Source organism: Strongylocentrotus purpuratus, unplaced genomic scaffold, assembly GCF_000002235.5.
Source record: "Strongylocentrotus purpuratus isolate Spur 01 unplaced genomic scaffold, Spur_5.0 spur5_scaffold_5, whole genome shotgun sequence".
In the NCBI taxonomy this organism is placed as follows: Eukaryota; Metazoa; Echinodermata; class Echinoidea; order Camarodonta; family Strongylocentrotidae; genus Strongylocentrotus; species Strongylocentrotus purpuratus.
The window spans coordinates 36,377,586-36,392,534 of NW_022145611.1; the positions used below are offsets into that span (position 1 = coordinate 36,377,586).

General features: G+C 35.6%; 1 protein-coding gene across 2 annotated transcripts in view; it reads right to left on the reverse strand.

The window, feature by feature from the left end:
* Nucleotides 1-14,949, reverse strand: part of LOC581060 (reticulon-1-A) — a 33,610-nt gene that overhangs the window by 8,496 nt on the left and 10,165 nt on the right. For both annotated transcript variants that reach the window (XM_030999544.1, XM_030999543.1), the window contains one exon: nt 386-593. In XM_030999544.1, coding sequence (XP_030855404.1) covers nt 386-593 — 208 coding nt within the window. The remainder of the gene's footprint in view (nt 1-385; nt 594-14,949) is intronic.

Here is a 14,949-nt window from a genome sequence, read left to right on the forward strand (position 1 = left end):
CAAGAATATGAAATCTCCTTAATGATAGAAAATATGAATGATTTGAATAAACATTTTATGCCTTTCAAAAATATTTTTACCAAATATTTTCAAAGATGCTAATGGCTTTCCATAATTTTTAAGTCCAACTTAGAGTTAAGTTCTACTTAGGATCTTTGTGAAACACCCCCCAGGTAATAATAGCTAGTTCTTATATAGCGCTTTTCAGGAGTGAAGGCCCTCTCAAAGCGCTTTACAGATATATCATTACCCCGTCTTAGTCATGAAGAGTTTGTACCATCATTTCACTATCACATTGCTTGTCATTAACATTTTATTTACCCGGTATTATTGGAGAGTTGATATAGAGTTATAGACAATAAAAGGAAAGGGAAGATTTCCTTACTTAAACGGGCTTCCTTCATCGCTCTTCTGCACGGCGGCCAGAACAGTCTTGTAGACTCTGAAGCTGATGGTGACAGTGAGTGCAGCTAGGAGTAGGTAGGCCAGCACACTGATGAAGGAGAAGAGACTCAGGGCGATCAACACGAAGAGCATACTGCCAAAGACCACTCCGGACTTCTTGAGATCCCTCCAGTAAACCAGGTCCACAACTAAGCATTTCAAGATAGGGAATAAACATCATGTTAGATAATAAGCTTCACAGTTTAAAATTCATTTACATATATATATGTAAAGCAATGGGTACAGAAGAATGCAGCTGTAGAGTGATGCTGTAATAAATCCACTCAAGCTTGCTGTAAATGAAATATGAATTTAGTAATTTCTCCTTTCAGAAATGCATGATTTTTTGTCAGATGTGAACTCATGTAAAAGCAGTTGAAGGCAGTTTTTGTAGAGTGGACAGATGAGATATTGAACTACCTAAAAAAAGATAGCATTAGGATTGAAAGAAATCATTCCATACTGCATGGTAAAACACCAACAAAAAATAATCTGTTTCTATTTTTTTGTTCTTAATTAGATATTTTAGTGATTAAAAGTATAACTACAGAGAATCACTAATTCCTAATCTGTTATGATTATCGACAAAATTCAAAATTAAGATTTGCCATGAGGATTACACTCAGGTTTATACTGTTTAAAATAGGATTTCCTTTGTTCACTACATACATACACAAACACTTACATCGTCTTCCGTTATCCTTAATGAAGTTAATGGCACCTTGTCTCTATGATATAGAAGGTTCACACTTTTTCTTCTCATTCTAACCTATTTAATCTATTAATCAAATTAAATTAAAATTGAAAGGCAAAGTCTGCAAACTATTACTATTTGTCACACATTCAACCTTTTCACATTCAACTCATAAATAAAACACATCTAACTTTATGCTACATAAACACCTAAAATAAATGAACCACTTACATGAAAAATAAACTTGACCATATAAAATATTAAACTGACACATAATCAAACTCTTCTGACTTCATCTACAGTAAGTCAATAAATTCACTTCAACAGAAGAAAATTAATATAAAAAACTAATAAAAATTATTTTTGAAAAACCTCTACTAATCACTAATACTGTTAAAATAAATCAAATTAAATTCGCTGCCAAAGGCATGCAAACAGATATATAACAATATTCAACTATTGATACATACTTTAATAAACAGAGTCTGCAACACCTTCATGCTTTTGATGTCCAGAGTACATGTACTAATACCTCAACGAAATAAACTGAAATTTACATCTACAACATGTTGTCAACAAACATGAAGTATTTTGGTAACCAATAATGATAACATGTGTACACATTTGTAGATATTAATGTAATTATATCACTGAAGACCAAGAAATTTACAATATCCTTGTGTGATGATTGCTTTGCGGTAATATCCTTTACACTACTCAATTCCTGACTTCAACCCTGGGCCCAACATCGGAACTAACCCTAACCATATCCAGAAGATTACACCTAAAGCTCAATCACAACCCTAACTCTATAGGTTTGCCAAGATAAACCCAGAGGAATTGTCAGATCCCTGTTATTACATGTCTTCCTTAGAGTTCAAACTTCATGGGACTGTGTGTACAGAGAGAAGTGTAGCAGAAAAAGACAAGCAAGCCGTTTGCTCCTGGAGTGAGATGTGACTCCGGTAGAGGAATCCTTGCCTTCAGCATGTCATGACACCAACTGAATGAAAGCTATGCAGAGAGGAAATACCTACTGTTTGACTGCTAATCCACTGCATACTTCAAGCAATTGATCATGAATTATCAGTCATATACTGTATCAAGTGAAATTCTCCACATGTTGGTGGACATTTCAGGTTTTAATTTAAGTCATTGGAAAATTGGAAATAGTTTTTTTATCTTGCCTTTTTAAAAACAATATTCCTGCATTTCTTTCATTTCATTGATTTTTTTCTTTTTGGTTCTTACATTGTTATCATTGTATGAAATCATAGATGTCAACATCATTAAGAGCTAGGTTCTACAGTAGATAGCTCATATGAATGATTATATATTTCAGAATTGGTCTATTAAGGTTATGAAAATAAATGGCCGCTTGATGACTCAGGTCCAGCTCATTATGAATCAGATTTGGTTTTCCAGTAATATGTCCACCTAATCAGGAATATAACACACTCCTGTACAATAACAAATCTTAACATCTGATATCTTCCCATTATGACACAGAGAAGGGTGAAGATCCATGGATTTAGTTGGCTTGAGAGCACATATGTTCTTCATCAGTTGATTACACAGTAGGCGCATTTATACTGTCAAATACCTCATTTTGAAAAGTCGCGATGTTTCGTGCACCCGGTTACACTTGTGCTGAAACATCACCGACGGAGCTGTTCAGCGATGTTTTGGCGTGTTTCGGTTGGTAATGCGCATGTGCAGTCTTCCCGACCTTTGACCCCGGCCTGCTATAAGATTTTTAGCGCGCGCAATTTCCAGCTAGCGCTATAGCTAGCTAAATAGCGATACATCCCATGCGCATGCATGCGATATGTTTTGTTTATCTCGCGTGTAGTATTTGAGGCAAGAGTGGATAAGTTACGAAGTACGGACTACGGCTGCTGATTCAGTTTTCCCAAATTCAATCGAAATCTAGTAGTAAAAACGATATGGGAAGGTTAAGAAAATCATCGTTGTTAATTGTTAATTTCATGCTTTCACTCATTTCTCTGAAGCCCTTTTCCCCACGTTTGCAGGGACGCTTGGAAGTCTGGTGGAGGAGCTCTCCCTGCCTCCACATCGAAATCAAGAACTTCATCTCATCATCAGTCCAATGGGAATTGTTCACTTCCATATTAATTAATCTAACAAAACACTCAAATACTACTACTAGACAGATATGGCCAGACGGGAATAACGAAGATTGAATAAAGGATGAGTTAACGGAATTGGAACAAACGGAGCTGAATGAACGGATAACACGCGCGACGATGGAAATGCTATAAATATCACACGGGAAGAACGTGGTTTAAAAGAGCGCGGGTAACAATCCGGAAGTGCCAGAAGTCACGTGCCTAACATCGCGATGTTACAACTGCGAGCGGTTATACTTGCCAAACACGCCAAAACACGCCAAAACACGCCAAAAGATCACACTTCGTTTTGGAATGTTTGGGGCTTGGCATGTCTGCCGGTAAAGCGTAGTTGCCCTTGGTAACATCGCGGCCAGGCTCCGGTTTGGCATTTTTTGGCGTGTTTGGATGACAGTGTAACTGCCCCTAGTGAGAAGGATGATTCATGCCATGGATGGAGGACGAGGGGGAGAGGAGGGCAGAGATTTCCAACTCCATGTCATTTAGGTATTGATTGAAGAAGTAAAATTGGTGCATAGATCAATGAACTGAGAGAGAGAGAGAGACAGCCAAATAGAGAGACAGACAGAGAGAATGAGAGAGAAAAAGATTATATAGAGAGAGAGAGAAAGAAAGACAAAAAGAGAGACACACATACAGAGAGAGAGAGAGAGAGGGGGGGGGGGAGAGTCAGATTAGGATGAGATTGTTTACATATCAGACTACTCATAAATTTCTCCAGTTCCAATATAAAACATGATAGCTATCATCCTCCATGTCAATTTTTAATACTGTCATAGAAACTGTTTGACCAATTACAGACATGTACATCTGCAATTGTTTATTTTGTTTCCTATATATATATCAACTGATAATTTAGTCACCGCATTCTGCAGATTCTCAATTCTTTTTTTGGTAATCCAATTTGAATACTAGTACAAGTTATTAATTATTCTTAAAAAGTACATTCATTAAATACTGGCATGTACAGGTGTATGATGAAAAATGCAGTACATGTGCTATGGTGTGATTTATGTCAAACCTTTTAAAACGCCAATGAAAAGCAAATCTCGCTGAGGAATATCTTTATAAAATGGCTATGTACGTGTATTCAAGAATGAGGCTATGAAGTATGAAGCAGAAGTTGCTTTAGTGTTTGAGTACTACTATGATGGAACTTTTAATGACAGTCAAATACATTACAGAGAAATTAATTAATTGGTGAGAAAAGCATTGAGAAAAAGAAGAAAACAAGCACAGGAAGAAAATATATGTATATTTTGCAAAGATGTTCACTGTTTCTTATCTGCACATACATATTCTATGTTTGCAAGCTTAACATAGTTTGATGGCCTTGCATCACACATCTGATGCAGAGATGCCAACTTTTGGAAATCAGAAATAGGGAGGATTTGTAATCGACACCAATTAATGTGCGCGTAGCGCACATCTCGAGCGCGTAGCGCCCGACACATGCGGCCGGGGTCCAGGGCCCGCCTTAGGGCCCTGGAAGCTCTGGGGTTCTAGATGCTCTCTGGTGCAATCTGAGCCTTATTTTGGAGCATTTTACATGTGTATTTAGTTAAATAATTCCCCTTTTTTTTTAAATAACATAAAAATTGTACAAAATGCATGATGAATTACTTTCAGACTTCCGATTACACAGGTACTTGATACTGTATTCGGTCTTATACTTCCGAGACCATTTCCTGGTCTTATTTTGCTGATTTTCCGCCATTTGGATTCTGTGGCAATATCCACGCATTGGTTACGGCGATCCATATGCTGAAACAATCTTTCGCTACTCTTAATTTGTCTTTTAACATAGTGGAATTATTACATGCTTAAGTTAGCAGATGATATTTCTCTTTCAATTCACAGATATATATACTGATAAGCGCCCTCCAAAAAAATCATAATAAAAAAAAAAAAAAAAAAAAAAAAAAAAAAAATCATTTTTTTTTTTTTTTTTTTTTAATAAATCGGGAGGATAAGGATGGTGATCGTAAGGTCGGGAGTTGGGGTGAATTATCGGGAGCCTCCCGATAAAATCGGGAGGGTTGGCATCTCTGCTGATGATGTATCGGGGGTGGAGAAGAACAGATAAACATACAGTATATCATACAGTCTCTACAGGATGAGTCATATATCATCTTTCTCACTCCTCTGACTAATTAAACCGGAGTATAATGGACAAAGGGCCAATTATTCATGATCCTATTAAATTGGTCTAGAGCTCTCTCTCTCTCTGCCAGTTTTGTTGTATTCTGGGTGTTTCATCAATACCTTACATTTCCAATTACCTACAAATATTTCATTCCTAGAAATAATCTTTAAAAACAGATATGAATTGATATTTGTGGTACAAACACCAATTAATGCACAATAAACACTATTCTAGAATTCAGAATTTAAAAATATTACAATCATTTTTAATTTCTCATATTTAAGTTCATTGTAAACAAATATGATTTAATATGGTACAGTCATAAATTAATTTAGTATCAGAAATTTTCAGAGTACAAGAAATTTATTTTACGTAATGTAAAATAAATATATTTGTGTCAAAAAAGTGCAAGACAATCTAGTTTAATTATGCACATACATGAGCATGATGAAAATCTAAAGTACTTTCTGGTTTTTGCTTTAAAATTGATCATAAATTTTGAACCAAAGACTTTAATTTATGTCTAATTATCTATGGTGAAATTCTACGTATTTTAAAAGAGAGCAAGTGATTTTTATGAAGAATCTTTAATCTTGACGTTAATTTTTAATTGGGGGAGGGGGAGGGGGAGGGGGAGTTTAAATGACCAAGGGGGCAAGTTCAAGGTTGTTGCACAAACTGCTAAGGAGCAAAGCATTCATGTACCTGTACACATATCAGTATCTTCACTGCCTGCAGTATCAATCAAACATATTTCCATATCTAATCATTTCCAAAGTTTATACCTGCAATGACCAATTTGCTGAATCTACATTCTACCCATCTACAACTAAAACAAGTTAAAATCTAAAGCGAACCTGCCATATGCCACTATGTGATCGAAAATAAAAATGTTCAAAACATTTTAAATGAATAAAAGAATAAAGAATAAGGAAAGACGGGATACAAAGGCATGTTCACTGTACATGGGCAAACATGTCTGACCCCCTCAATGATACATGTTACAGACCTGATGCATGCACACCAGTTGCAGTCAATATAATATGCATTAAGGTGCAATTCAACCGACATTTGTATCCGCCACTCATGCTAGCACTCTCAACCAATGCATAAATTACATCAATTATTCACGGTAAGTGAGGCTTACATTTGAACATTGTGATCTAATAACAGGTTCCTTGCGATGGGTTTTTGGTCACATAAACAACATACAATGCATCTCCTCCTAGATGATGCGATTCAGAAGCAATGCCCTTCAGGCGGGCAAGGGTAGAATCCTTAGATGAATTCCACGATGAGGTCAGTATATTCAACCAAGGCAAAACATGGAAAGAAGATGTCTTTGTGGGAGACAACATGAGCCTCTATTTCCAATCACAATTTACAACCAATGTTTGTCACTCTGCATTTATGTGAGATCTCTCCATTAACAAGCATTCTATGCAGTGCCATGTATAACTAAGGCAGGTTCCCTCTTACACAGCGATCCACACACACCTATAATGTCTACTGGCCTGTGCCCCCTCCAACTGACAAATCCATTTAGATGCACGACCCTAGACAGAAACGTCAGGCTGGATAGATGGATGCAGTACACAAGCTACCACTGAGCACTACGTATTGCATTCATGGGATGAGTGATGAAGAAAATATGTCGCCCATCTCATCGTATCACCTCTCATGCAAACATGCTAGTACATGTACTCTCCACTCTAACTCTACACAACAAGCGACTCAAATTGGTCCTTTCAATCCACAACAGGTGACAATGCTTTCTGATCACTTTTTTAAAAAGCAGCATAAAAGCATGAGGCAGCAAATAAAGTTGATATAAAATTCATGGAGTCTGAGTTTTGTGAGCGATTGCAGCAGGTAACATTACACCTCGGCACATCTGAGTGGGTTGATGATTAGCTTACGGAATACACTAGAGAATAGAGCTTTGAGACTAGTATTCATATGGGATAATGGGTGGTGAATCATTAACTACAGGCAAGTAATCAGTAACAAGTATCATGGCTTCTCTATCCATTAATTAATATTACTACTGGTGAATATAATTACTGCTCTGCTACACCAACCACCTCAACTTAGGAGTAAATTGGGATGTCACTGAGAAGGGAGAATCAATTTTGATTGGGAATTTTGAAGAGGACTGTTTACAATAGCAACTCCACTACAAGATTAGTATCGAGCAATATAAAATATACATGTATAATAATATGTCATAAATTAGTTCTTAAAATGTTGAGGCATTATCTGGTATCATTAAAAATGGCCCATTTTCCAGGTCGTTCAATCAAAGACTACATCAACGAAAAGGCTGCTGTTATTTTTACCATCTATCAACGAACTTTCCCACTGTCCCTATAAACGCTTTTAAGAAAAAGCAAAAACATAAGACTTTCAAAAGAATGGATGCTTCTCGGACGGTTAAAATTTGCATTCTACAGCATTAACCAGTTTTGACCCAAAAATTATTTTCTATAGTTACTGGTCATCTTATTTGTTGCTAAACCTCTGTCAAATTAGAACAAATTTTTGACCAGCATAAAACAAATGAAAAGTTCAAATCTATAACAAATTTGGTGGTTAAATTTCCTTATACTTCATAAAGTAAATGAAGTGTTTTATCAGGAGTAGATGTGAACCTTTTACTACAAAAGAAAAAAAGAACAGCTGAACAAATATTTGGTATGTTACTCTCTATAATCTATTTTGTACGTATATCTACAAAACCAAATTGAATCACCACTTAAATCTTTTGGAAGTGTATTGCCTGCATTGTACATAAATGTATGTTCATATTAATGCACACTTAAAGGGTACAAACAGCATATGCTCAAAAATCAATATGTTGAAGGGTAAAAAATTGTTCTCTAAACTATAAAAAAAAAGGTTGTCATTGAATAAAGCAGTGAAGATATTTATGGAATAAATCAAACACTGGTCATACATCATTCAATATACATCTACTACTGTTTATTTTAATTAATTTAAACAGGGCTTATAACAAAAAGGTAGCACAATGAGACAAGAAACCGGAAATCAATTTCTATACCTCTCACATACACTGAAGAATCCTTGTTTTAATATAAAAAATAAACTAAATAACAGGGTACTAAATATCAGGGAAATAAAGAAAGTTTAGCTTATAGATTGATGTACAAATAGTTTCTCAACTTGTACTCCTAGTATTTTCTACATTTCCCTCCCTCCCTCAATATGGTATTCCTACCTACCTAGTACCTATCTACATCTAATTAATAAAACAAAATGGATGTTATGAGAATTTTAAATAGATCCTCATCGTCGGGCCAAGTGTACGCTTCTTTTCATCACACTCTTTCTTCTTCCCGCTCCTGCCTGAAGGTCCTGCCTTATCCAAAATAAAAAAACTAATAACACAGTTTGTTTTGAAAATTAAGTCCCTTCTATCCTAGTGCATTGATATTTCTCTTCCTCCCATGCACTCGAGTCTGCGTCTTGTTGATGGGGTTAATCTTGTCCTCCTCCAGAATTCAATAAAAAAATGCACCGCTGGGTACGTTGTAAATTCTGCGGGAGCGAACGTGATGCATACCAAACATTATTGCTATGCATATGCTGAATATACACGTTCAAGGCAAGCGAGGAGTACTGGCAGATGAGTATGTATGACTCAATGTTTACAAGATATATTCGAATAATAGCTGGGAAATAGCACATTTTAAGTATTGTAAGCGATTACAAGGAGGATACATGGTATCAACTTATATTTTCCTCTTTGTCTTATTAATGAATTAAACTAAATCATCATAGAATGATAAACTTCAAGACTATTTTGGGAGATAAGTCTATCTGTTTGGGGGAACTTTGCATTGATCAAGATTTGTTAATCTTCTGCAAATGCCTAAATTATGAAAGCTGTCCAAAACAATTTATTTTATTGTAATATTTCATATAAAATATTCAAAACAATTTGTATCGAAGATCACACTATTTTCAACCACCATCATCTACATAGTTTGTATATTGGTTTGGTCTCAACATATGGATATTGAGACATGACCAACATAAAAAACAATACTTTAATGACCAACAGCATTGACCATCAAAAACATCTTTTATTTAAGAACTCAATTTTAATTTGATAGTTTCCAGAGGGAGCTATTTCATCAATGCGATGTTCTTTGATCATGTATGAGTCCATCCAATTATTTCCAATGGGTATGCCATAAAATGAAAAGCTCAATTGCTATCAGGTTATTAATCTATGCCCACGGTGCAACACCATTACAGCCGTATCCATTTCAAGCTTGAAACTGGTACATCTGTTTGATGCAAGCAAAGCAGTGAATTATTAATGGATTCATTTCAATGTGGACTATGTATTAAAAGGGTCTAGGATAAGAATACAGTAGGTAGTATAATATATCAAATCTTTCATCATGTTGTATTTCATTTCATGTACAAAATGTTGAAATAATCAAACAGTACATATACATGTACATGTACATACTGTAAAAACTTGATATATTTTAAATGAAAAATACACTTCTTTTCCAACTTTTTATCCCTTTCTGATAAAACTGAAAAATATGCGACCATCTGAAGTACTACAATGTTCAATGAATGGTGGCTCTTTCATTTTCTAGAATTTAATACTTTCAACATTAAAAAAATATCTATTGGCACTTGGCAGAATATGCAAAAACGAAATTAAATGAAGAAAAGCTTTTGAAGTGGAAGGGCATTTCTGGGATTGCGTATCTACACGTAGCTGCTTGGTGTCTATCAAATCTGTAATTAAGAAATTTTTGTTTTGCTAAAAAAACTCTAGTATTCAGATGCAGATTATGGAGATGACGCGTTGTGAAACAAAAGTTCTTTGTAATACTCTATCAAAATGGCTGCCTGGTTTCATTTTTCACCTAATGGCTCTTCTTTTCCAAGAAGCCTCTGTCCTCTACAGCAGCCCCTGCAAGCTGTAAAGGCAGATGTTCCTTACAGACTATCACTGTCTCTTGATCTCTTGAAGAAGGATCCATCCACATAATGTCTGAAAGAGAGACATAAACAAACTACAGCTGCTGTATGTTACCCACCACATACCTGCCTTCATGCGAGAAAGACATCATGAGGCATTCTTGGGATCATAGACCAATGCTCTTTTCAGGTAGCTTCGATTGATGGGTGACCTTTCCAGCTAGCTGTCTCCATGAAATGTATACATGACCAAATGATAAATGTGATTGAATCTATTTCCTACTCACTGCAATCCTCCATGATCACCCTTAATAAGCAAAGCTTATTTATCCCAGGAGTTTCCATTTCAATTGTTACTACACTAGTATGACAAGGGTAATATTCAAAACAGTCAGGGATATCCAATGAAGTTGTACTGTTTTCTGTATTGACACAAGCCATATAATTACATGCATGTACTTCTCACAAAAGATAATTTGGTATTGGTTTCCTACATTGAATACACCTAAAATTTTGCCTATTTGTAATATTTCCTTTCCTAAAAGAATTGCTTTCAGTGCTCTACATTTTGTACCCTCAGCTTTTAAGATAGAGGCAGAAGCAGCATTATGGTCTGGCCTGTTATTCAGGAAAAGATTAAAAGAAGATTTGTATGGAAACATGGAAACTGAAAGAGAGTCTTTGACCACTTCAAGAATTAAACTGTTAAGAGAAATCAGTGACTAAAAATCTAAAGAAAACATGAAAAGGGTCTCAAGAAATTTTGCGCATTGCCCACTTGATTCATGCGAATAAATAATAAAGAACATTTTAAGAATGCATTCACCAGCTTTGAATTCAATATATTTGTCATGGCTAGAACTCCCCTTCACCTTTAAAGATGAATGAGTCATTCACCTACATGATATCAGGTACGCATTCTAAAAGGGAACATAGAAACACAGCATCTAGCTTGATGAGTGTCATCCAGGTTTACTTTGATGAAATGTCATGAGGCTCAACTGGGCTCTATACACAATAGAGACCCCATTCACACCACCAGAGTAGTATGCAACATCACGCAATTCAAGGACCAACCTAAGAATCATAGCACCGATTGCCTAATGAACGCAGCCTCTTGTTCTCACTATACTAGCCAACTACACCTAAATGTAAAATAGCCAAAATTGTGTTGCTTTATTCAATGATGGGGGTAGTTATGAACACACAACACAGGTTTGGTTGTTTTTAACCAAAATACTTTTTGCGAATTCAATTTTCTGTGAAGTGTCTTTTTGAGCGAACATCAAAATCATACATACTGTACACAGCTGAATGAGTTATTGGATCTGAATAAATCAACGGAACAACAGAATAGCAAACTATGTGAATAGTATTGGATGCTGTTAGGATAAAGTCAACCTTCACCTTCAGCATGTCCATACTCTAAACCCTTTCCAGACTCTCTTTCTTAATGGATTAATGGTTATACATAAAGAACATTCTGTTAAGTCTATTTGTTCATGAATGCAGAAATAAATCAATAGTGATGGCTTCAATCAAATCACAATAACAAATTTACCAGAAGACATCCATCGACCCCCCCCCCCCCCCCCCACTCCAAGTCATTTCAAAGTCACTACTAGTGTACATGTATGGCCGCTGTTTCTATGGATATGAGAAAGGATGCGATAAGGAAGAGGCCTAGTAAGCCATCGTCTCAATGGAACATTACACAACGGAAGGAAAGCGGTACAGGAGATCAAGAAATCTAATGAGTAATTGCTCATGGACGTCCTTGCAGTTCAGGAAGCTCTGTCCTTCAAAAAAAAAATTACATGTAAATTCTCAGATAGACATTTGTACCTTAAACGTACTGAATTACGCTGCCATTGTGAGAATATTAAACAGAAGTACTGTCCTTCAAAATGTTCAAATACCATTTTCTCAGATAACCCAAAATAAGGATTACATAAAAACTTTTAAGAATTCAGAAGAAGAGCAGACCTTCATCCATATTCATAGCAAAAGACTTTGTTCAAACTTCAAATACCTGAAAATGATATATTTAATAATTTAAGGAATATTGAACAAAATGGGCGGTCAAACTCTGACTCGGGTACTGGATAGAAGATACATTATAGTCCTACTTGTAAGCTCCAATATAATATAACACTATTGTACTATAATTGTGAAGGCATATGAAAACTGTAAGATGAATCACTTTGCTTGCCGCAGAAACAGCTTGGTCCCCCATCACAAGAAAGCTCTGTGAGTGTGAGATAAAACATCCGTATTATTTCTGTCGGTATCTCCCGCCATAAATGCCTGCATTCGATCAATAGGTAATTAGGCTAGCTGCTACAAATTGACACTCGGGCTACAGGTTAAATTAGCAATCTAAATACCTTCAAGGCAGCCATTAGTCGAACTCATGGATTCATTTTATAGGCATGCTCCTGGCCAATCCATTTGCTGAGCATAAACATTTTGTAGAACATTTAGTTTTTTCCTTTAGTATCCTTTTGCTCACAATTACATTGATTTAAAGCAATCTAGTTTTCCTACAAATTCATATTTAAAAAGAAATTATTAATTGAAAAAGACTCTGATTAATTGAAAAAAAGTATTAATTCTTAACATTACATTTGTCTTTCTTTACTAAAGATGATATTATTTAACTAACAAATCTATCATCCAAACAACATGTTCATGACCACCATTGTAAGAATCAAACTGGAAGACGGTTTTATGGGTTATATCGGCTTTTCATGAACTCTTCTGCACGCCTTGGCATCCATTAAGTACATTATAGTGGGTGACCAGGCTCACAGCTCATAGTAGAACTCATTAGCCACACTCCATTATGCGGATTTCCCGCTTGCTCCTCTCTCTCTCTCTCTCTCTCGAGCCAACGAAATGCTACATGTACCGGTATGAGAAATACTGAGAGGCACTACCCCTGGAAAGCTTACTGCTTATTCACACAGCTAGACTCGCAACCAGACATACACAATCCTCTTTTAAGATAATATCTCTACCATATGATATTCATCTTCTGATAGATTAATAAATTCATAATTCTACCATGCACAAGGGAAAATGGAGACTAGTTCTGGATGCGATACATAACATTTCTAAAGTGGCACGTAACTATTTAAAGGAAAGCATTGAGCTGCATAATGCAGCTCCATACTATTTGCGTCAGTGATAAAAACAGAAAATACATTAAAGTGCATAGTGCATAGAAAGTTCATAATGTAGCCCAATAAGGTGCAATTTAATCGACTAAGCTTGGGCTAATAATATGCACACATATTCCTGAATCATTGAGTTCTCATCAATCCAGTCACAAATCCTTTTCTTCCTGCTACATTCACGTACGGTACATGAGACTAGCAGTATGGATGTGCATGGTAGGTATGCATCGTCCATGGAGCATGTCAACAGGAGGCTCATTTTACTTACTGTACATTTATATTATCCATCCTTCCAATCATACTGTCTCTTTTTGCATTTTTCTTTCCGAAGCATAAATGTAATACACGCAACCCCTCCCCTCTTCCAATATTCCACATTTCTTTTTTGCCTATGAATTCATATATTTTCAATTTGACTTGAGAATAATCAGAACATACAATTCAGCTATTTGTACTGCCAAAAAAAATAGAGGCTAAATCTGAAATAGCATATGTATTGAATAGCAAATAAACAAAATATGAACACGGCCTTTAGAAATAATACACTATTTTAGTAAATATTTTTTAATGGCAAATCACTGTTAAACTAATTCCTTTGTGAATAGGCCATAGCTCTAAGAATGAAAAAAAAAATGAATAAAATGAGGACAAAGAATGATCCTTGCATGGGACTTTTATGACTTTAGGAATATTATGCATAAGTGGCAGGTGGCAAATCATTAAAAATAAATCATTATTACTAACTTATTTAGCTGCAGAAAATAATTATGTACACAGTCAAAAGAACTTACATTATAAAGGGCGGACTAATGCTAAACGTAATCCAAATAGTGGTATGTATAATTTATTACAAGGGATTAAAAGGGACAAATTCAATTCCAGCTTAGTATGATATGTCCTGTATGGTGTTATTTTTATCTGACGTTTCCTACAGAGGCAGACGAGTGGTAATGGTAATGATACTTGCATCTGACTCATCTACATTAGATGTTGACATGGTATGTGGGCATGTCATGAATTTAGGCAAAAATAAATCACTGATTATATAAATACATGCTTGAGGGCATGCACTTATAAGTTGGCAGGACATTCAATTTTGTCTAGCTTTCTGCATCACAAGTGTCACTGCTACATGTATGAATCTAATATGACATACGTGTAGATGACTGGTATTATTATTCCATAGTAAACCATGAAAATGTGCAGTTTGGATTCTCCTTGGAAAGAATTTTTTCAAAACATGTATAATTATGTATTCATCAATAATGATTCAGCAACCTACTGTAATGGAAGCCATCATTAAAGCAAACATGTTTGTCTTAGGCCTACTTCAGCCTACCATCATAAGTGACCATATGGACTATACCA